The sequence below is a fragment of the Camelus bactrianus genome, chromosome 27 (genome assembly GCF_048773025.1).
Source record: "Camelus bactrianus isolate YW-2024 breed Bactrian camel chromosome 27, ASM4877302v1, whole genome shotgun sequence".
Classification (NCBI taxonomy): domain Eukaryota; kingdom Metazoa; phylum Chordata; class Mammalia; order Artiodactyla; family Camelidae; genus Camelus; species Camelus bactrianus.
In genome coordinates, this window is record NC_133565.1 from 21,583,352 (window position 1) to 21,607,166 (window position 23,815).

The following is a 23,815-nucleotide window of genomic DNA, read 5'->3' on the forward strand; positions in this document are numbered from 1 at the left end:
AACGGGCGTAGGGAGGACGGTGGCACCCAGGGCTGCGTCCAGGGTGATGCCAGAATTGGGTGTCTGAGTGGGCACTTGAGGAGGACTCTGCTCAGATGGACAGAGCCCAGAGGAGTGATCGTCAGCAGACTCAATCCTGCCAGAGCACGGACCACGGGACAGACACAGACCAAGTTCTCACCGTGGATTTTCTCCTTTTGTACCCATCACAACCCTATGAGGTGGGTCTTTTTATTATTCCCATTTTGCTTAGAGATGTGACGCATCATAGCCAAGGATTTACAGCAGGGAGGGGGCTAGAGGCAGGATTTAAACCCGGCTCCATCCGAAGGATGGTCTCCAAATCAGGAACTTGGTGCAAGGAGTGGGGGTGGGGTAAGGGTCAAAGCCTGAGCTGAGTCAAAACTGGAACTCAGTGTAACAGGAGCAAATGCCGAAGAGAAGCCAGAGGGCAGGGCCAGGTGGTCATCGAACCTGGGACACGACACCTGACTCCAGGCATGCCCAAAACGTCACACGCCAGAGCTAAGACGGGGAGGTGTGGAGCCACGTCAGGACGGGGGGGGGCGTGTGCAGGGGCCTGGGGTTGTCCCTCTGACTTGATGCCTACCTCCTCATTCTAGACTTCGGCCCTGACACTTTGAATAATGCCAGCAGCTTCTGCCAGGAAGTTCAGGCTTTGCAGAAGGCTGGGAGCCTGGTTTCCATTCTAAACAAGCACAAAGAAGAGGAACAAAGATGGGTGAACAGGCAGCCCTCCTTTTTTGCTCTTCCTCTTGCCCTGAGCATCAGTCCAGACCCTCAGGGTGGGCTGGGGCCTGAGGGGCATCACAGTCACAGGCCTGCCTGGACAGAGTCCAGGGGACAGCGGCTCAAGTCGTCACTGAGGGCTCTGCATTTGGGGGCTCCCGCAAAGCCTCACCCTCTCCCCACTTCTCCTGCCATCACATTCCTGTAGAAAACACCCCGGGGAGAAGGCTAGGGAGGAGGGGGCACAGCCAGCCCCCTCCTGAGTGTTTAGGATAATCAAAAGGCAAAGAGAATTCTTTCCCTGCTGACTTCCCATGTGACCGCAGTAGACTGACAGGTGGATGGGAGATTTAACCCTTCTTTCTAGACAGATCATATCCTCTTGTAAAACTTGCCTGCCCGGGCAGGTGTGGCAGGGCACATTCAGAACTGGGTGATGCTGCGGGCAGGCGTGGGGAGAGGACACACAGATGGGATGGGAGAAAGGGATTTAGCCTCTTGTCTTCCTACTGGAAATATTTCTTTGAGCCAACACTGTCGAAAAATGAGGCAGCAAAAAAGAACACAGGTTTTGGAGGGATCCCTAACTCCATCTTCATTAGCGGAGTATTTAAAACGGAGCTTCCTCATGCCTTAAAATGAGTAAACTGAAGAGTGAGAGAGAGGATGAATACATATCAACAGCTTGGCAGGTGTTATTTTAATTTTATTTTTATTATTGTTCTTATTCAAGTTTTCCAAGAAGAGAAAGTCGATCATGGCTGAAATCCTTTCTTTTCCTTTCTCCATGTCCCAACCAGCAGGGGTTAATTGAGTACCTACTATGTGACAGGCCCTGGGCTGGACTCTGGGGTCACAGTAGGGGATGGAGACCCACTATCTCCAGTTATAAATTTGGAGATAGGAACACACATACAGGAAACACTCCAGCAAAGGACACAGTCATAACCACCTACCCAAAGACTGGGTGGTGCTAAGAAGAAAACTGGAGACACAGTGATGGAGGGTTATAGACGGAGGGTACATTTGGGAGTGGGCAGGGAAGAGCTGTTTTGGGGGCTGGTGTTTTGTCAGAACCCTAAAATATGAGGGGGCAGCCTTCAAAGGGCTGTGGGAAGCGCATCAGGCAGAGCGGTCTGCGCAGATCACGGCCCCAAAGGCGAGAGGAGCTGATGCGTTAGTGGCTCCCAACCTTCCCTCTTTTAAAATTCATGTCGTCTCTGGACACTTCTCACTCCGTTGATGGTCTCTGAATCCTCATCCGTCCTCTTCCTCTCCCCGCCTCTGTTTATTAGTCCCATTTTTGCCTCAAGATTGTGGCTTTCTGATACAACCTTTTCCTCTTTCCTTCTTTCCCCTCATCGTTTCTTTACCTTATTTTTACAAATACACACCTTTATTTGTAAAATAGTCTCCTCCTGCCTGGTCTCCGCCCTTGACCTGCTTCTCTTTGCTTCTCAAAGCTCTAGCAAGGCCAGACTGTAATCAGGGGTCCCCTTTCATTAGGGACCTCTCTGAAATCTCGCATCACCTCACCAGTCCAAGGAAAGAGTCCGCTCTCCTGTCACCAGGAGCCCACGGATGCCCCGGCCAATGGCCCTCCTGCAGGGGGCGCTCAGCCCTCTTGGTCACTGCTTTGGTCTCGATTCTCCCCCTAGTTCTTTGTCCTTCTCCATGGCCTTTGCTTCCTTGGCCCCTCCTTCCACCATCCTCCCCAAATGAGGGCAAAGACCGAAGCTTAATACTGGGGTCTCCATCTCAGCTCTGATCTCTCTCCTAAATATTCTTTCACACACTGGTCATGGTTGCCACCATCTAGGTGACCACAGACAAGCCCCTTCCCATCCTGGGGCCTTCGCTGTTTTGCTTGGAAGACAAAGGGGAATGGGCTTCTTTGTCCTTTCACTCCAATAATTGGTGATTGGTGATTTTTAAATGTCTTCATTCCCACATAGATGAACTCCATCCTCTTAAAGTCATTATGTTTAAAGCCAAACTCTCCATCGGACATTAAGGAATAGTTTTCCCCCTGGATTCTGACAAGAGGAATCCAGTGGGCTCAGCCATTGTCCAGCCATCACCTGTGACAGTCCCAGAGGTTGCCATTTCTTCTGTAACCAAGACTCCCTAACTCTCTTTTCCTGGCCATTGATACCCTCTCCTCCCAGCCCAGACACTCCATGCAGCTCCTATAGGGGACCCGGGTGGTCTCCCCACTTCTGCCTCTTCCAGCAACGTACCTATTGTCTGCACATTCCTGTTCCAAACACTCCAGGGGTCCCAACTGTCCATAGCAGCTCCTCTCCAGCTTTGTGGATCCCTTTGAGAATCCTTTGCCCAGAAAAATGCCTAAAACATCAAGAGGTTCATGGATCTCCTGAAACCCATCACAGACTCTTCAGAGGTCTTTGGACCCCCAGGTAGACCTAAGCAACCCCCAAGGAATCAAGTGTGAGTCCCTCAGCCCCTGACCTCCTGGCTCTGCACCCTCTGTTCTGTCTTATTTTCCTCCACCCCCATGTCCTCCACTCCAGCCAAGCCCCAAAGCTAGGAACAGCTCCTTGATGGGCACTTGTACTGTCTGGCTTGGGCCATCCTTCCCATCTGGATTACCAACTTCAGTCTTCTTGCTGCTAAGTCTTGGACCCCTCCTTCTAGACCCACCCTAATCTCACCTCCTCCAGAAAAATATCTCATTTGCTCCCCCGCCCATGGTGGGGACTCCCTCTTGGGACCTTCTATAGTCTGAATCATGAGCACCATCAACAAAGTATTGCCATTTCTGTTTCTATTACACAGCAGGGCTCACTGAGGACGGGGACTCTCACTAGACTGAGATGCTTGTTGGTGACAATGAATCTTCCTGACAACCAAAGGAAGGAGGCTTCCAAAACTCCCCAACTGAGCTATGACTGATGATAGCTTTCCTGTATTTTATTACACACACTCACGTGCTTTTCTAAAACATGGTAAATTGAGCATAATTTATCTGGAACACCAATCCCGCTGTAACAGAATGATTCTGCTGGCGGTACTGAGAGTTGGGAGGATGGCGACGCTACCGAGCCTGTCTTGTAAGTTCATCAAGAGGCTTTGCTGAGGGGGAGGGTATAGCTCAAGTGGTAGCCTGCATGCTTAGCATGCAGGAGGTCCTGGGTTCAATCCCCAGTACCTCCTCTAAAAATAAATAAATAAATAACCCCACTCCCCTCCCCCCAAAAGAGGCCTCGTTGAGATGTGCAAAGCGTCTACAGCAATGCCTGGCATGTGGCATGCTCAGTATGTTAGTTTGCCTTCCTCCTTTCCTTAGAGTGGCCTTCCCCCTCCACCCTTTTTAATGTAGAGCAGGTGGTAGGTGAAAATAGATCAGCACCTATTTATTGCCCTGCTCTAAGATTTCAGGGCAAGGAATTTCCAGGCATAGCAAAAGGACGAGCTATTTCCAGTAAGTCTGGACTCACCCAACATGGAAGGCACCCAGTGGTGATGTTTGGGAGCTAGAGGAGATCTGTGGGTTTGTCGAATCCTCATTTACAGCTGGGGAAACTGAGGCCCCGAGAGCTTAGGGCCTGCCCTTGACGTGGCAGGTCCACAACCAAAGCCCAGATCTCCGAACTCTCACTCACTCCAGACACATCTCTCATCATCACGCGAGAACTCTCTCGGCCATCACCGTAAACTCCTCGTGCACTTTTTCTGGGCTGGGTTTATCTTTACATGTCACCAGCACCCAGCACAGGGCTTGTGAGCACCTGTGTATACTGAATCCGATGCATTCTACTCACAAAACTTGGTGATGACCACACAGAGCTCATAGTAACTGTCACAGAAACCAGGTACCAGGGCGCCTTCCTGAGGCTTTCCTCCAGGGGCCCGGTGAGTGGCTTGTAAAGCTGCTGTTCCTACACCTAATCGGAAACAGACTGACTTTTCTCGCAGCCTGGTCCACGGCAGAGTGTGTGTGCTGGTTATGCTGAAATGCTGCACTTGAGATACAATCCCTGAGCCTTTACCAGGTGACGTGCCCTGGGTATAAGGGAGATGAACAGGACAGAAATGGATCTTTCCCTCATGGGCAATCATCTTGTGGAAGATGAAAAAAAATAAGAACAAAAGCTAATATATCATCACTGAGTCCTGGCAGAACGACTTTCTCCAGTGGCTAATCTCTGCCTATTTCCAAGACAGAAAATAAAAACAGCACAACACAATGGGACTCCGATGAAGACCAAAAATCCAAAAGTCAACACATTTTACTTTATTTTATGTCAGTTGATCTCAACTCTCAAATGTTCCAGCTTCAAAAGGTAAGATTAGGTACCATTAAGCCGGCCAGACCAGCACTGATTTAAAAACCCTCCTCCCTGCTACAGGACAGAGTAGGTTGCAGACCCTTATTAATCTCCTTGTTATCAGCATGATCTCAGTCTGCCTGGAACCAGCCTCCCCGATTCCCAATTCTGGCCACATCCACATCCCTTCAATCCTCTGGCTTCTATGGACCCAGGCCACAGAGCTTGTCCAGCACCACGAATTATCCTGCTAAGAATACCTTAACAGTGGGCTGGTCTTCCTCCACGGAATCGGGGAAAAGGAAAAACGGGTTTCATCTATAAACAAGATGGAATTCAGTGGGTTTCAAATCAGACAATGATGCGGAAGCTCCTGTAACCCACCATGTTTTCTCTCCTTTGGCCATAGGAAGAAATGGATAAATGGTTGCAGAATGTAGGTGGCAGGGGTCTTTCTGAGCTTCTCTCAGGAGCTGACTCCGTCCTTCCTGCCCTCCTTCCTTTCCTCCCTTTGTTCTCCAAATCAGCACTTGCTGTCTGCCGGGCACCATGCAAGGAGCTGGAACTACCACGCCACACAGATCTGAAATGTTCCTAGCCCTCCTAACGCTGCAGTCTAGCAGGCAATAAAGGCACCGGGCAAGAAACACAGAACGCGAGGAGCGGTCAAAGGAGAAACAAAGGGTGCCTGGAGATGTAAGATGGGGGTTCTTACCTAGTGGTGTTGCTAGGGGTGTGGTGGGGGCCTCTAGGGTCTAAATCATCCTTGCCCTTCGAGTCATCCGCAAGATTGTTTCATTGGACGAGTCTTCTTTTGTGCACTGGGCAACTTCCCACATACCATAAGAAAGCATGTCTGTAACTAGGTGATTTTGGGGAAGATTTAACTCACTTACTCTCTATAGAAGTTTTCAAGGAGTCGGCACGGCTTTGCTGCCAAGGGGGCAGATACTGGTTACGAGGAGAAGTCAAGCTGGCACATGGTCACTGCGTCGGCTGCAGTCACTTTGCTCATATTACCTTATTGACTTAATAGTTTTCTTTGAATCGACTCACTCAAAAACATAAATGAATTTATCATAAAAGGAATCTTTGTATCACTACTATACATGGAATATCAATATCCCTTGCCCCAAATAGGAAGTTATGGCAAAAATAAACACAATTAAATTCTTGGCTTCCAGCCTGCCCAGAGGCTGTCTTTATCTGAAGTAGCAGATTGGTTTTAAAAGGCTCCCCTAGACTCGCCTCCGACTGCCCTTAGAGGCCTCCCCCATCAATTCCTCTGCTTTTTATAACTGAGAATGGAGTTTGGAATTAGACTGCTGTTGGCTGGGCAAGCCACGGAAACCACTCAGGAACCCCAAGAACTCTAGAGAACTGTTACTGCGTGTGCCAACTGTGAAGTGGGGCCATTGGCTGTGTGAATGATCACATCCTAGCCAAGATCATGAGAGGGCTTAATGATACAGCCAAGGAGTACTTGGCTAACCAGCTTCTCTGGAAATTTCTATCACATGCTCCAGCCATGGGTCAAGGTTATTTCTGGTATAGACACTCTGCAGCCTCCTTACGCTCATTTAATACATTGATTCAATCCTTGGGTAAGATTTCCCCTTGTCTTAATGCCTTGGGCCTCACTTGTGGGAAGGGCAAAGGGAGAGAAGCAGGCTAACCCACAGGGCTAAACTGGGAAACGGCCAGCTAGACCTTGACAAAATTCAGGGTTTTTTTTTTCCCCAATGTTTATTAAGCAGTTACTTTACCTGAGTCTCAGTTTACTTATCCACAAAATGGGTTTTTCCAGGGTTTTATAATAATTGTGTGAAATACTGTATGAAAAACTCCTGGCCCACACACAGGTATCCAGCAAATGGCTATAATTATAACCATTATTAATTTTTATGATATCCATTTGAAGGTCACTCTGGGCCAATTCTGTGATGAGCAACAGGGGTCCTCAGGCAAGTTTCCCCTTGTCTGATGAGCCACAGTCATTGCTTTGGGCTGGGGCTCTGCAGAAAGCCAGGAAGCCAATTATTCCCTCCAATGGAGGGAGTGTGTATGCAAATTATCTGGGGTCTTGTTCCGATGCAGACTTAATTTCATTAAGTCTGGATCTGGGGTGAGGCCTGAGATTTTGCATTCCTATCAAAACTCCAGATCCTGCCCAAGTTGCTGGGCCAAGAACCACACTTTGATTGACAAGGCTCTAGCCCAGTGATTCTTGGAGTGTGGTCCTCGGAAGGACCAGAGGCATCAGCATCACCTGGAACTTGTTAGTGATGTCAGTTCTCAGGCTCTACCCCAGACCTGCTGAATCAGAAACTCTAGGGTGGGGCCAGTGCCATTTGTAACAGCTCCCGGCTGTGGCACTTCCTGCCCCTGGAAACCACAGCACTTGCTCTCTCCTGTTGTCTTATGGGAACTGTCTGGCATGAGCCTAAAAGGGGAAAGACAGCTGTATCTCAGCAGGTCCCAGCCCAGTGGAAACCAGACCTCAGGGGCTCAGCATTTTGGGACTCTCTTCTCTGTTCAGATTCATCCTTGAGCCAAAAGCACTAACTGTGGCTACTCTGATGCAGGTGGTAAGGAAAGGGGCAGCTGGGAACCTGGATCTGGGAGGGAGGGGTGGTCTGGGGCTGTCTGCACCATTGGCCTCTCTCCTCCACCACTCTGTGCCTTCCATGCAGTTTAGGCTTTTACGAGACATTGTGGGCCCCTTCCCTGAAATTAGACAAGGCAGGCCAACGAGTGTTTACAAAGTGTCCACAATAAGTATATTTTTGCACTTTCCGCAGCCCTAAATCCCAGGTGTTGGGAATTTGGGCCACCTCCAAGCAAGTGTATCCAAATATACTCACAACAAAGAAATGGTTTGTATTTCTTTAATTCTCGTCTGAGACCCTTCCACTTTTTCTCCCTCTACGCCCTCCCCCTCCCCATGCTTTTTGGTACTATATTATTTTTTGAATTAAATAATGCATTGATGTTGCTTTGTTAATATCACAACTAAACTCTTCAAATAAATCAATGTGTCTTGAGCACCTGCCAGGCACTCTTTTGGCTGCTTCCATTTGTGTGTGTGTGTGTTTAATTGTGGTAAAAATATACATAACCTAAAATCAGCCATCTTCACTGTTTCAACTGTACAGTTCAGTAGTGTTAGGCACATTCAGATGGTTGTGCAACCAATCTCCAGAATTCTTCTCATCTTGCAAAACTGAAATTCTGTGCCAACTGAACAATAACTCCCCATTCCCCCAGCTCCTGGCAACTACCATTCTACTTTCTGTCTTTATGAATTTGAATACTCTAGTTACCATGTATAAGAGAAATAATACAATATTTGTTCTTTGTGTGGTTTATTTAATTTAGTATAATGTTCTCAAGGCTCATCCATGTTGTAGCATGTGTCAGACATTCCTTCCTTCCTAAGGCTGACATTCCATTATATGTACACATTGCGTTTTCCTTATCCATTCATCCACTGGTGGACATTTTTTGGCTACTGCAAATAATACTGCTATAAACATGGGCATACAAATATCTGTTCAAGTCCTTTCTTTTGATTCTTTTAGGCATAACTCAGAAGTGGAATGGCTGGGTCAGATGGTAATTCTATTTTTATTTTTTGGAGGAACTGCCATACTATTTTCCACAGCAGCTGCACCATTTTCCATTTCCATCATTTACATTTTATTTACTCCCCAGAACACTGTGAGGTGGATATTATTAATACTCCATTATACAGATTAGGAAACTGAGGCTCAGAGAGGTGAAGCCACCTGCCCGAAGGTCACACAGGTAATAAGTGTTTCATCAGACACAAGAGCCTCAGTCTTCTCACAGCAGCTCCCGGGGGCTCCAAAGATAAAGCCCAGTGTCCAGAGGTATGAGCAGTGAGTCTAGCTCGTAGGGAGGATTTGCCAGTCCTTATAGACAGGGGAAGGTGCCAGGCTGGTAGCTGGGAGAGATTTACAAAGAAGCCCTAATGAGTCATTCTGACACTGCTGGAGGTTTGGTGGCCATACCCGGACACTTAAAGTCAACTCCCAAACTTTGGGAACCTCAGAGGTGTAACAGAAGGGGCTTTGCTGCTTACAGGAGAATCGCAAAGGAAAGTCGCCCGCCCTATCAATTTACCAGCTCATTTTCTCCAAGTATCTTATGCCTCCTCGCTTCATTATTTAAGCCACGTTGGCATTTACCAAGAAAGAAGGTGTGAATTAATCCTGCGTATCGCTCCTCTGAGCACAGCCAATATTCTTGTTCTTGAAATCGGAGACGGGATATCTAACAAGCGCCCACACTTCACTGGACAGACTCCAAGGTTTCCTGCCCCCTTCTCAGAATCCCTGAAATGCTGCACCCAAGGGCGTGGTTGCCATACTGTTTGGGAGGCTCACCTGACCTGCTGGGAGTCTTTTCTGAAGTTCCAGTGTTTCCAGCTTCCCCTGCAAACTATCTGAGTGGTTCAGAAAATGGCCCAGAGCAGGAGGTGGGAGGCAGGGCAAACAGGAGCAGGCAGCCCGGTGATTCCAGGACACAGAAGTCACTCAGAATAGCATTGGTGGTGGGGTCAGGCAAACCTGGTTGCCATCTTAGCTCCACGTTACTGGCTGTGTGACCTTAGCAAGTGCTGGCACCTCTCTGGGCCTCCACTTCCTCATCTGCTGATAGGCGGAGTGGCTGTGAGGTTTATGTGACTGTCCCGTGGAGCTCTCTGTACAATGTCAGCCCCTAGGAAAGGGGGTCCCTGGGCCTGTACAGTCCCCCTGCAGAAGCCCGTCCCCAGCCTGCCTGCTTCCTTCCTTCCTCACCAGGTTCCAGGAAGCCGACTGCACTAGCCCTTCTGTCTTTCCCCAGAAGAAAATTCCTCCCGCTTTAATGGTTAGGGTTGTTTTTCTCTTCCTTCAGTGGGTGTGTGTCTTTCCTGTAATGAGCTGGTCAAACAAACATGCTCCAGAGACACTCTGATGAGACCCAGTGGGGACAAGAAGGGGGCTGGAGGAGGGGGAAACAGGGAAGGCAGCGTAGGGGGCACCATTCCAAAACAAGGTGCCATGGAACTGGCAACCCTAAATTGCATCGATCTTCTGGGCTGCCCTATTCCATTATAGCCTGGCCCCTGCTTGCTGTCTCCTGAGCTCTCCTCCAGCGCTGCTGCCTCCCAGTTTCTCTCTCACACAGACCACTGTGTTTCCAAGCTTAATCCTTTGGAAATGTGCGCATGCATATTTCCCCCACTGGATGTCATTTTGTTCATCAGTTTTGGATGGTTCTCCTGATTCCCTGGAGCTTGGATTCACATTGCAACTGACTAGCTGTGTGACTCTGGCCAAGTTACTTAACTGGTCTGTGCCTCAGTTTTCTCATCTGTAGAATGAAGATAACAATAACATGGACCTCATAGTTTGGCTGGGATGATTACAGGTGCAAACAGAGATGAAGCGATTAGGCTGTCGTATTGCACACAGCAGACACGTCAAAAAAACGACGTGCTGTTCCTCTTTGCTGGAGCCAGCCTTCACAGAGAATAGATGTGTGAGGAGCGAGCCCCTGTTTCCAGAAGTGATGCCCTCTGATTACTCTTCAATGTAAACTCAGACCCTAGATTTCAACGATCAGCAACATTTCCAGAAAAGTAGGCTACTAGACTCAGTTTAGGAAAAACAGTACAACTATGTACCATCAGCCTCTTTCAGGAAAGAATAGACATCAATATCCCCAAAAGAAAAAAAAAAGAACATCGCAGAATATAGCAGAGATCTTCTCAGGAAATGACAGTCGGCAAACTTGAAACTAACATGACTGTTATGGCTATGTTGTGCTTTTTCTTTTTCTTTTTCCTTTTTCTTTTTCCTTTGGGATCGCTACCCATCTGCAGATCAGCATGGGGAACAGTGACCTCAGGATCATTTCAACCCCCAGCTGTTGACTAAGAGGAAGAGGAGAAATTGTAGTCCTGGGTCTTAAAAGGGGACCACGAAGCAGAGCTGAGTACCTCCGGGCTCCTCCAATAGTAACAGTGAAGTGCTGGGGAAACTCAGTGACAGCCAAGAGCTTCATCCTCGCAGAGCAATTTCCCAACTCAAACACACACCCACACGGCAAGGCGGGATGCTGGGTTTCCAAGAGCAGCGAATCAGGATTCCAAGTGCTGGAAGTGTCCGGAGGAGGAGCTGCTCCCTGCCACGTGTAATACAGATACACGTCTTGTCGGGCACTGCTCTCTCCCTGGTTGGATCACTTCCCTTTGCCACTGCGAAGCCTCTGACAGCTGAAGCTAAGAAAATGCTGGGACAAACAGGTCCCGTCAGGACACAGAGTGGCTTCCAAGCTGAGTGACGAATTGCAGGAGACTGGACAGAATTTAAAACCAGCCCAGCTGCCACCCAGGAGAGTGACTAATCTCAACACTTAAGGACAAGCCCCAGACCAGCAGTCATTCAGACACAGGACAGTTTCCCCAGACACAGATGGTACCCAAGCATCTCACCCCGGGGCTTCTCTTGGATGGATGGACCTGTCCCCAGCCCCTGGAGGGAGGTGGCCAGCTGACACCCCCCCTCCCGGGGTGGCATTGACCATCCTGCCCCTCCCTCAGTCTTTCCACTATGTCTTTCCATCTGCCTCCCAAACTCTCTTTTGCTTGAGGCAGCGGAGAAATGCTAGGCTCCCGAACTCATCAAAGGTCCTCGCAGCTGCCACAGTCTCGGCTGATCCATCACGATTGCCTGGTTTGACCAGTGTTAGAAAATCAAGACACCACTTAAAAGTGCTTCATAAAGAAAATCTTTCTAAAATGACACACATCGACCTGACTTCATATTTCTTTCTCCCTCCTTCAGTGTTTCAAACACACAACACATCCTTTCTGGGGACCATCCCTTGGAAGGACACAGTTGGCCCCAAGTAAGTCTGCTCTTAATGCCAGTGTGGAAGCCCTGGAGGGGATAAAGATGGACAGAGAGGGCACTTCGTCTCCAGGCAGAAGGTGGGTGGCTGGGGGACTGGCACTATTGGCAGAAGCAGGGCTACAAAGGGCTCTCTGGAGAATAAAGAGCTGGACAGAGGCTTGCAGGTGGGGCGCTACAGCTTTCCTTTTTATCTGAACTGGCAGCAGGAAACTTACCACTGGGTCCTCCTCTTTTGCAAACTAGAAAGGTCCTTTCATTCCCCTTGATCTTCTCCCCAACATTCTGAGACAATGACTACTGTGCCCTTAACCGGGCTGTGCCCCCCCATGTTGGATACCCACGCTGGGGAAAGCAGTGGGCTTTCTGAGCAAGTGGAGGAGTATTTAATTGTCAATGGAATAGTGCAGAGCTTTGGGGGCAGAGAGGCTGAGTGTTTACTTTTGCCGTGTGCCAGGCCTAAGTTTGTTCATTCCAAAAATACTGCATGGGCTCTATTTACTAAACCATATCCTTATCAACATGGCTGGGGTTAAGGGAGAAAATAAAATGTAAGCATTGAGTCCATCTCCATAGGCTGCTGGTATGACAGGATGCTAAGTGTACACACCAGAGGACAGCCATCCCAGACTGTCCAAGGAAGGTCTGAGGTCCTGGAATGCTTTGCAAAGAAGATGACACTAGCCCTTAGCCTTGAAGGAGGAGTCAGGGGAAGGACAGAAGGATGGGATGGGGGTCAGGAAGAACAGGGTGTGCAAGGAGGTTGTTCCAGAAAGGAGTAAGAGCATGTGCAAAGGCACAGAGGCATAAAATCAAGATACATACCAGGGAACTGTGGGCAATACAGAATGGCTGGAGCCCAGGGAGGCTGAAGAGGGAGGCAGGGACCAGATTATGTATTACCTTGTATGCCACACTAAAAACAATGGGAGCCTTTATAGAATTCCCCTCTCTCTGAGAAGTATTTATAATTTGCAATTTACAACATCCCCAATTTGTAAAACCTAAAACCTAGCAACCCTGCTTTACAAGGGGAGAGAGGCCCTGAGTGGTGAATTGGTTTCTAAGATGGATATCTATTTACAATTTAAATTTGAAGCTAGGAACAGTTGGCAGCAAGGACTTGAGCAAGTCAGTTAAAAACCAGACCTTCTTGCTGTCCTATTTTATCCTCCAATCATGCTTACGCTTGAGTGAAGTACACTAGGACTGGGGAGAAGAATGGGCATAAAAAGGTTGCATCATCTTAAGCAAATACGTGTTGCTTACAGAGTACCTGGACTGCAAGTCCTCAAGGTCATTTTCTTTCACATCCACCTGGACTCATTCATTAAAAGGTGCACCTCACTTCACCCTTAACTGATGGCAGTAGCTTCCTGCTCACAAATCTGATGGTCAGAGCTAGCTTCTCCTTATCCATCGCTTTTCTAGACAGAGTCTGATGTTTGACTGGGGTGCACCAGGAGCCCTGGCCATGGTGTACTAGGTGGCATCCGTTCTGACCAGTCAGATGTCCATTCTGATAGGTCAGTGCCTGAGAGGGATCGCCTGTTAAGTATCCTTACTTTCAGCCCTAGTCCAGACTTCTGGATACCCAATCATATGGCATGTAGAAGCGGGGAAGGTGCTTTCAGCTGACATCAGAATCAGGTTTGCAATGGAATGGGAGTTCTCCACCTTCAGAAGCTTTAGCCCAAGGCCCCACCTATGAGTCTAGGATGCTCAGGCCCATGGCAGGTGAACCTGTCTGGCTAAACCAGGGGATAGCGCCATTCTGTCCTCTAGCATCGCATTGAACTTGATGGGACCAGAGGTGGTGCCATTCGTAGGTGATCACTGGGTTGCCATGACAATGACACGTCTTAATGTCTATGAGGAGCTTGGAATAGCCTTCAGTTCATAGCAAGCACTCAATAAGTTAATAAATGTTAACCATCATCATCCTCATCTTCACCATGGCCATGATTTCTGTTATTATTACCAGTTACATCCTCCTTAATCAGAGTTCTGTAACTCTTTTATAGTTAGAGGACCTCATTTGGGGAGTTGGCTTACAAATGAGGAGACATGTGCAGGCTTTTTGGTCCCTAACGAGCCAGGGTGTGATCTTGGATAAGTGTTGTTACTTCTCAGGGTCAAATTTATCTAAATTGTAAAAACAGAGGAGGTTCCTTAGGGGGAGACTTACACTCCCTTCCCATCTGAAGGCTCTGTGAGTGTCAGCCTTGCCCAAGGATGCCAAGCGTGTCCATCACTGGGCCAGACCCCAGAAGGATATTCATTCAATAGGTGTTTCTCGAATGTCTTCTGTGTGTCAAGTTCTGGGGGCACCACGGTGGGCAAGACAGACTTGCCCACACTTCTCTCTTGGAGGTTATACTCAAGGCTAAAGCCCAGGGGACAATCAGAAAAAGATTTTAGCTTACAACTTGCTCTAACTGACTCTAAAATTTGGGGTGCTGCATGAGTTGATGGGGGCTGTTTTACCAAAGCTCCACCCAATCTCTGATTTAGAATTTGAATTCACTCTCTGAGTGCTTTGCAGAGAACTCATCTTTCTACACTTTTTTTTCTTGTTCAGCCCCAGGGAGGCATTTCCCCAAGCAAGCAAGTTAGAAATGGAACTTTGAAAATCATCATTTAGGAACAGAGACATGACATGTCTCTTAGGAAATAGCCCTGGAAGGAAGCCTGCCCTTCACAACCTGTTATATGATTCCTAGGGCAAGACAGGATCTCTGAGACCACGACATCAAACGCCTCATTTTATAGGAAAGAAAATCAAGACCTTAACAAAAGTGTATCTCAGTTTTGCCTCTCCAGACAATATACATGGAATTGTCTTTCCTCTTATACTTCTCATTCCTCAATCCAAGGAAATTTTACTCCAAAAAGAGATTTCTTCCTTCTTTCCTCCCTTCCTAATAGATCACAAGGTCCCATCATTGCCTTCCAGAAACAGCCATCCTTTTACAGAAACATCGTTTTCTCCCAAGGACTGACACTGGCAGGTAATTTGCAACCTTCCCCAGCACAGGTCGATATCAAGTTAGGGGAAGGGTGGGCAGGGCTGGTGCACTAGCATCATGGTCTTGAGTATGATTCCAGGTCTCCTGGAGAGGCAAGGCACACGGTGAGAACAAGAGTCCTACTCCAGGCGCCCCTCACTGGCCACTGCGCCAGGGCACCTACCGCACTGAGCCCCTGCTGGCTGCACGAAGTTGGTTCCAAGGATTAAATAAGTGACTGAGCTTGAAACTTGGCTTGTAAGCAGACACAGGGGGCTGTCGGGATTCTGGTCATCTGCCCCATGTCCTTCGTCCCCCAGTCATGGCAAATCCCAGATGAGCTAAACATGTGAGGGGCAGACTGTGGGTGGGACTGGAGGAGGGGCTAAGGGAGAAGGGTGTCTCAGCCTGGGGTCAGGACTGGTCAATCCTGGGGTCAGCCTGAGGACAGGGGCACCAGAGGGAAGGGTAATGCCACACAAGGTAACACATTTGACTAGTTTGATTATTTTTCCCAGGAGTGGCCCAAGCAGGGACCCCCACCCCTTCCTCAGTGAAATAGGTCTCAGGGAACACATTCACAGCAGAAGAGCCCTGGGTTTTAAACATATATGTAAGTACCCTTCTTAGCGCAGGCCTTGAAGCTTATTTTTCGATACCCTGGTGGAACAATCTAATGTGGGGAGTGGGGGTTTTACAATGCATTTGGCTGGAAAGTGCAGCATTACATGCAAAGTGATTACCTGATTGCATTTTAAAAATTTAAAGTCCCTGACATGTAGAAGAAATTGGGTAAAAGTTCAGTCAGCAGACAAGCCAGGGATGCCTGAATGGGTACAGCACTTATGTTTTCACAGCAGAACAATGGGCAGCTGCTGGTCCTTCCCTCCCAGGCAAGGTCAGCACGTGGTCGGGCCAGGCAGTGCCCACATCTGGGAGGAGAGTGGAGGAGCGGAGAGGAAGGCCCTCCCCACTGCGTCCTCCATCACCCCAAGACTTGTCCTTTTCGATTTCCTTTCCCATCCATGTTTTTGAGGCGAACAGCTCCGGAAAGAAGTGTTTCATCTCCGCGTGGAAGCACGTCGTGCATTAACTGAACAGTATTTGTGAAAGTTTTCTAAGCTCTTGGGGAAACCGAGGAGGAGGAGGAAGAGGAAGAGGCAGAGAAAGGTGTTCCTGAATAGCAGTGGAGTTTACAGAAGGAATTCTGGGGTTGCCAAGATGGGAAGGGGCAGGCAGAAACGGAGCGAGCAGGAAGTGGCGCCTGCCCCAGCTTTGAGTGCTGAGGGCCTGGGCATCCGGGACCAGGACTGGCATTTCCCTTTTGAGGGACCTGTCAGCTAAGCCAGGCCCTTAACTCGCGCTGATAGTGAATGAAATAACAAATGGGACAAAGGAGGGGCGCACGCAGCGCAGGGCTAGCGGAGGGAGCCTGCATCCTTACTAGCCCCACGGAGGAAGGGACATTGTGCCCACTCCGTGACCTCACTTTCTTCTAGGGCCACAGGGTCTCTCGGAACCCTGGCTGCCTCCTCACCTGCCCACCGCCGGTTGGAGGCTCTTTGTGGCGCGGAAGCCGAGAGGGGCCCACCCCGCGTGCCGGGGGCTGCTGGGCGCGAGTCTCAGCCTCCGAGACCCACAGCGGGTGCGTCCCATGCAGCAATTGCGCCTCCTGGAAGTCCCGCCCGGGCAGGGGCTCGCGGTCCCGCCCCTGGAGAGATCCGGAGAAAAGCGAGGCGAGACTGCCTGCCTGGGGACCCCAAAGACCAGCGGGCGGCGGTACAGACTTTCCCGAAAGGTCTCTGTCTCCGAGCGGAAAGCGCATGGGAACCCGGGGGCACAGTGGGCGCCGCAGGGTTATCTGAGCGTCCTGAGCCAGGCGAGGGTGGGGAAGGGATCTCAGCTCACCCCTGCGCGCTCCGCCTCTGGCGGTGCCAGCCCGCGCCCCAAGGCTGGGCTCCCGAGACAGCGGGAGGCTCGTGTGCGTATCTGTTTGTACTGGGGACACTCCCCTTCCCGAGAACCCGTAAAGATCCCTCTCCGTCCGCTCCAGCCCGGGGATCCCCTCCCCCAGCGCAGAGATCCCCGCGCGCCCCCTGCCCACTTTGCCAAGGCGAGAAAGCGGCCGAGCCGGAGACAAAGAAACTCCTGCCTCCTCCACTCTCGGCCCCTCCGCCCGCCCCAGACACTCCCCGGCGCCCTCCCTCGACCCCGGCGACAACGCGCGCGGACGCGCGGGGAAAAGGGGGGCCGGGTGGGCGAGTCTGCTCCCCTACGCGGGTCAGCTGGAGACTGCCAGTGCTCCTCGCCCGGGGACTCCCCACCGCAGCCGCGCCCCCGCCCTCCGCTCCCCAAACGGTCCCGGGCCCCGGGCACCGCCACCCCCGGTCAAAATCGTCTCCCACCTCTCCAGCGGAGCGACAGCGGGGCGCGGCGCACACAAAGCGGGTGTGCGGGGGAATCCGGAGTATCAGGGTGGGGAGAGATCCCGCCAGGGCTCGGCACGGGCCCGGGCGCAGCTATTTACCCGATTTCTTCTTCGATCTCCGAGATGTCTGCGAAGATGAGGAAGACCACGAGCAGCGTGAGCGCAGCCAGCATCCAGCTCCGGAACTGCAGCTGCATGGTGGGTTCGCGCCCACCGGGACCCGCGCGGGCCGGCGCGAGCAGCTGGGGCTGGAGGGCGCAGCGACAGGCGCCGGAGCCTCCGCGCGCGGCGCGCGGCGCGCAGCGGGGCAGACACCCTGCGCTCCGGGCGAGTCCCGGCCAGCGGCGGCGGCGGCGACAGCGGCAGACAAGGGTTGATCAGGCCCGGCGAGCCCGCTCGCTCCCTCTCAGCTCCCGCCCGCCCGCCCCTCCTCTCCTTTCCCCTCCCCTCCCTTTCCCCCGCCCCGCTCGGGGCTCCGCGCGCAGTTTGACAGCTTTGCTCCGCGCCTCTGCTCGCCTCCTCCCACCGCAGTCAACTCCAACGTCCAGCCGCCCGCCTTTGCTTCTCCCTCCTGGTTTCTTTCAGCTCCCGAGGGCGCTGGGATGTGGCCGAAGCCTTCCACTCTTCGCCTAGGGAGGCCGGGCTCGGGGCACCGCGTGCGTCCGGGTACCAAGCTGAGCCCAGGGAAGAGCGCGCACCGCCCTGGCGTTGCCCGCTGGCTGGCAAACGCCCTCCCTCTCTCGCTCTTTGTCCAGCGCCCTCGCTTTCTCGCAAAGTTTTTCCGACACAAAGACCAACACCTGGGGACAGCTCCCAGCGCGTGGCGAAGAGGCGTTTTCAGCCAGGCAGATGTTTCAGCAGTTGACGAATTAGGAGGTGGGGTGGGGGAAGGGGAGTGGAGAAGACACATCCAAGGCAGGCCAACTTCGGCGGAGATGCAGATTGCAATTTGTGGGCGAGATGCTCGGCCCCTGAGAAACCACCCCCAAGGCAGTCATCTTGGTCTCCACTGATAGACCCAAGGAGATCGGGTCCGGAGAGGCTCCCTGAGTTGCTTGAGGTCATGCAGCCTTGGCTAGAACCCTGGGATCCTGCTGGAGTGGCGGCTCCACCCACAGTGGTAGACTCAGAGCCCACCCTGCCTGGGACCTCGCGGTGCTAATGCTGAGCTGGGCTTCATCTTTCCAGTTCTTGCCCTCTCCTGGCAAAATCAGTCGCCACCCCCACCCCGCCACCACCCCGGGAGTCCTGTCTTGATCGAAAGGTCTCCTACAAAATCTGTCTCCCACAAGGGGTAATGCCCCCCATGTTGAATATTTGCGACTTCCCCAGCCTTAGATAGTTTAACTCAAATTACATTTTGCACCAACCATTAGCCCGGGGTGAGAAGGGCCCCATTAAGTTTTACTGGAATTAGATAATTACCTAAATTTTCTTTTTCTTGCACTTAATTGGAACAATCCTGAAATCAGGAAATGTAACTTCCCAGAAATGATCATCTGGTTTATGAAAGTGTCCTTGGGGGTTGAATTTGGGGGGAAGAGTTCTGTTTGAGAAGCTCTATGGAAAGGTTTCTCTGGAAAGCACTGGCAAATGAATGGGAGAGGCAGTTTGGCTGTGCCCTCAGGGCCACCCGTACAGAGCCAGACTCAGAGGGGTCTGGAAAGGGGCTGGCAGTGCCTTAGCTCCATCAGAGGGACCCTGGGTTGGTCAGAGGGACTTTTTTATTTCCCCACCAAAATACTGCCTGTCCCTCTGCCTCTTTGTATGTAGGAAGGAGGGGCAGGAGGAAGGCTTCCAAGTTAGGGGGCTGCTGGACAGCTATTGCTGACCCTAAAAGCCAGGATAAGCTCTTCCCTGCAGGAAGAGTTCTCACTTTGCCTGGAGAACAGGAGAGAGAAACAGCACAGAGAAATGGGGAGTGTGGGGAGCAGGTGTCTTTTCCCCAGAGGTGGGGTATACGAATCCCCAGGACAGCGATTCTTTATTTCCCTGCCCCTGGCACAAGTCCTGCCCCTCTGCTCCTCTTACAGTGAGCTCCTTCAGAATACCACATATTTTTCTTGGCATGAGACTTTCTCATGATATTGAGCGCAGTGTTGGATGTCACTCTCCCTGTCTGTTAGAGGTGGTAACAGACATCAAAACAGGGTTTCCCATCAGAGCAGTTGGCCACGTGGTCGAACTTCCTGTTTCCAAGTTTTCTGGGTGCCTAGATCTCTCCCTCGGTCTTGTTTGATGAGTGGCTTTGGAGTTGTGGAGTTGTGTTTGTTACCATGTTGTCTTGTGTTTCTGAGATAAATGGTTGGGATATCAGAAAAGGGAGAGGAAAGACTGGGCTGCAGCTGTCATACTGCTCGATATTTCAATCACTCATTCATTTACTCCATCACTCGGCAATATTTATTGAGCAACTACTCTGTGCCAGGTTATGCGCTAGGGGCTAAAGCTAGCATAAGAGGAGAGAGACATGGTTCCTGCCCTCTAGTGGCTCACAATTCAGGAGGAAGACAGACCTGCAAGTAGGTAATTATGGTATGGGATGTGAGCTACAACACAGCTGTGGTCTCCTGAATAGCTTGTAATTGATTAATAAGATCACCGCAAAGAGCAAGAGGAACCTGGCTGGCTTCTCTCTCCTCTGCTCTCTGCTTCTCTACCAACTACACTCCTTGCTGAACAGCATGGAGAGAATGCCATGATCCTAAGCTCATCCCAGGTCAGGTAAATGTCACCATGATAAGCACGGCTACAACAGTATTCCACTTCCTATTATGCGACCTACGTTATCATCCCAGGAGCAGAGGCTCCCTTCTTCGGACTCACTTGAGGAGAGTCCCTATGAGTGGCCAGGAAGAGTAGAAACTTGGTGAACAGTCCCATCCCTCACAGGGAAATCCTTGTAACCAGACTCACGGAGCAACGTCCCTCAAGTACAGCTTCTGGGAAACAGAGCTGGCTTTGTAATGGAGAGGCTATCCTTGCACTGAGAGTTATTGAGATGGGATTTCACTCGGAGAGTGATAAGGAACCCTTGTGGTAGTTGACTGGGGGATGCTGTCTGTAAATACTTAGACTTGAATCTCACGGGCCAGCTACTTTTACAGTGATCTGTGCGCACTCACTACCCTTTGCAGCTGTCTCTGAAAACTGTTCCTGGAATCTGGAAAGAGGAAGAGTGAATGGGTTGGAAGTGTCATATCTGTAAATACCAGGTAAACTTCCACCTGGATACTAGCTTGGCTAGGCCATCCTGACCCCTCCCCTCTCCCTGACTCCCCTGTTTCAGCAAATTATTTTTTCTTGCCTTGATTTTCCCAAGAAACTGGAAGGTCCTATAGTAATCATTTCTTTAAGTCAAGCCACTGAATGGGTTAAAATACCCAAAGTATGAGAAATGTTTCTGTTGAATGCTACACAAATGATATGTTTATGAAGCACCAAAAAGGCATTGGCTAGTAGGAAGCCTATGTGGGGTGGCGGATCTTTACCTTCTGATCCCATCACTTTCAAATGAACTTTTGCATACTGTGTCACATTGTAGCTTTTCGGGAGGCAAGGAATGTTGCTTTAAAATACAAGTAGCAGGGTACTGCCTTTGAGTCAACTATTTAAAGTCTTCTTTTTTCTCAAACTAAGGGCTTGCTGTTCCCAAATATGCAAGAATAACTTTTACACTGTTTCCCTGCAACACTGCTTGATTGGCTTTGCAGAAATGAAGTTTAAAAAAAAAAAAAGGGAGTGGCAGCAAATTAAAAGTCATCACCACCCATTAATATTTTAGCTCAAATTAATAGAGTATATTAACTATTCAGGCACCTAATTAGACCCTGGGAAGGGAGTATGAACGAAAGAAAGAGGAGCAGAGGGCTCTGCAGAGCCCTGAAGGAGTCCAGGGGAGTCACACCGGCAATGGGGCAGCCACTTCTCACCCCTGACCCTGGCTACAGCACGCTTCTCCCTCTAGGGCCAACCTCAAGAGTGGGGACCCCACCCAGAGCTGAAATTCATGGAGACCCCAAAACTACGGCTACCATTTACACATCTAACTCAACTCCCCCCACCCATCCCCCCAGATATGTAGACTTTTCACCTGAACTACTTCTTGGGAGTCATGAAGACCCCTCCTGGCAATCCTTTCACACGGGTACCACCATCTCCATTCTACATGTGAGGAAACTGAGGCTCAAAAGAGGCCAAATTGCCCAACATGGTTTGCTTGGCAGAGAGAACATTTTAATTAATTCAGTCACCTCCCCTGGGCCAAGGCCTCCCTCCAGCACTTCGGGCAGTTCCGGATGGATTTGTAAACAGGCACCACCTCTGATTCTTACTGTATCCCCTTAGTTCTGAGATGCCAGGATTCGAGGATCAAATTTATCTTCACTCCCTGCACACTCTTCATCATTGGAGAGAGCATAATCGTAAATCTCAATTTCCATCTTTCCGCCTGGAAGAACCTAGGCCTTTTAGTCAATCCAAAGCTTTTTTTTTTTTTTTTAAATTCAATAATAAATAATAATTTTCTTACCCAAAACTCTGACCTAGTGCCTAACACCCTTGAACTCTCTCCGAAAGTAGTTTAGAATGTTAAGAAACTACAGAGTGATAGCGGCCTTCCTTTTTCACCTTCTCCGAATCGGGAGCTGCGGACAGCTCTAGGTGGGGTGGGTGTATAAAGAGGCAGAACATTGTAGTTGGAACAGACTAATAGGTTGTTGTACTTCTGCACCTCCAACAGCCGAGAGAACGTGCCTTCTTTTCTGAAATTTACGCAAAATTTGAATGTTCTCAGAAATGCAACTTTTCACCCTTCAAAATCGCAAGAGCATAGGTAATAGAAAAAGGTAGAAAATAAAATTAGGAAGTGATGTGTTCTGAGTATGAATTGCCTTTATTTTTAACCTAATTTACTTAATGTAAGTTTGTATCCTTTAACTTTTAATCATGGTCCTGCTTAACAATCAGCTGTTTCCAGCAACACCAGTAATCAGTGGCAAGGGAGTTGTCACAGTCACATCGACCTGGTGAGCATGCTCGGTGAAACACCATTTCTAAAGTAAACTCCAGAGGGGAGGGTATAGCTCAAGTGGTAGAGCACATGCTTAGCATGCATGAGGTCCTGGGTTCAATCCCCTGTACCTCCTCTAAAAATAAATGAACATAATTACATACCCCCCCAATTAGATAATACAATAATAAAGTAAACTCCAGATGGAAGTGTTCATTGAAATGTCGACCTGCTGGGATCTTTAGCACAAAACACTGGTTAAAGGAGAGTGCCCTTTGGCCCCAAGTGGGTTTCTTGTAAACTGTCCCTTTGGGAGTCCTTCTCCTCAAATGTATTCCTCGTGGTTGTACATCTTCTCGTCCCAGTTCCTACAGTCAGGTGTGACAAAGCAAGCTGGGAAGGTTCCAGAAGGATCAAGAAACCAGTGGTCTTATGAGAGTATTAGTTTGGATTAAGCTTAGCTGCAAGTAACAGTAAACCCCAAGTTTATTTCCCTCTCATGTGCGAGTCACCAAGCAGGTAGCCATGGCTGGTTTGGCCATGGGATCCCTGAGGTCCTCAGAGACTCAGGTCCTTCCAGCTTGCCTCTCTTCCATCCCTCCAGTGAGGCCCTTTCCTTGTGGCCCATCACATCCAGGCTCCAAGCGATAGAATGGAGGAAGAGATAAAGACAAAAAGACAGTTTTTGAAACTGGCCACACGGTGCTTCTGCTTCTGTCCCTTTGGCCTGGAAACTGTCATGTGGCCACACTTAGCTGTAAGGGAAGCGTGCAACGAATCTTTATTCTGGCCTTCTATGCACTCAGCTGAGAAGTCTATCACGGAAGAAGGGGAGTAGGAGCATGGGGGACAACTGGCAGGCTCTGCCACAATGGGGATGGAAGAGATCGCTGTAGGTTTTTTTCTCTCCCACCTCCAGTTCCGCATATGAGTCCTCATTAGACCTGCCTTCGGACGATTGTCTAAAGCAAGGACTTGCCAAAAGCCACTAACTAGAAATGACAGAGTCTGCGGGCAACAGAGCTGTTTCTGTGGCTGAGTTTCATGTTGTTGCATCTTTCTGATGCTTAGCATCCTGTTACCGTACTTTCCTACATTTATTTCATTGTTATCACCCTAGGGAGACGGTTTAGTGGTTTGTGTCACGCAGGTATTTTGATTTTAATGCTTTGACATCTGGGACCTTGCTGGCCCTGGAGAGACTGCCCCGCCCAGGGTAGTCAGTTCCTAGAGATGGTAAAGGGTTTGTCTGGAATTGTGCCTTTCATGTGCAAACCAGCGAGTCAAGAGTCCCCACCCCAACCACTGCTCTATGGGGCTCTCGCATTCTGAGCCACTATCCCCCTGCCATAAACACCCTAAGGCTGGGTACCAGACACTCAGAAGCAGCCCCTATGCCCCTATGC

General features: G+C 50.0%; 1 protein-coding gene across 1 annotated transcript in view; it reads right to left on the minus strand.

Annotated features, from left to right (window-relative positions):
- Positions 1-17,794, minus strand: part of ST8SIA2 (ST8 alpha-N-acetyl-neuraminide alpha-2,8-sialyltransferase 2) — a 60,519-nt gene extending 42,725 nt beyond the window's left edge. The window contains exon 1 of the mRNA XM_074354019.1: positions 17,498-17,794. Coding sequence (XP_074210120.1) covers positions 17,498-17,595 — 98 coding nt within the window. The 5' untranslated portion in view covers positions 17,596-17,794. The remainder of the gene's footprint in view (positions 1-17,497) is intronic.
- Positions 17,795-23,815: the final 6,021 nt, after the last annotated feature.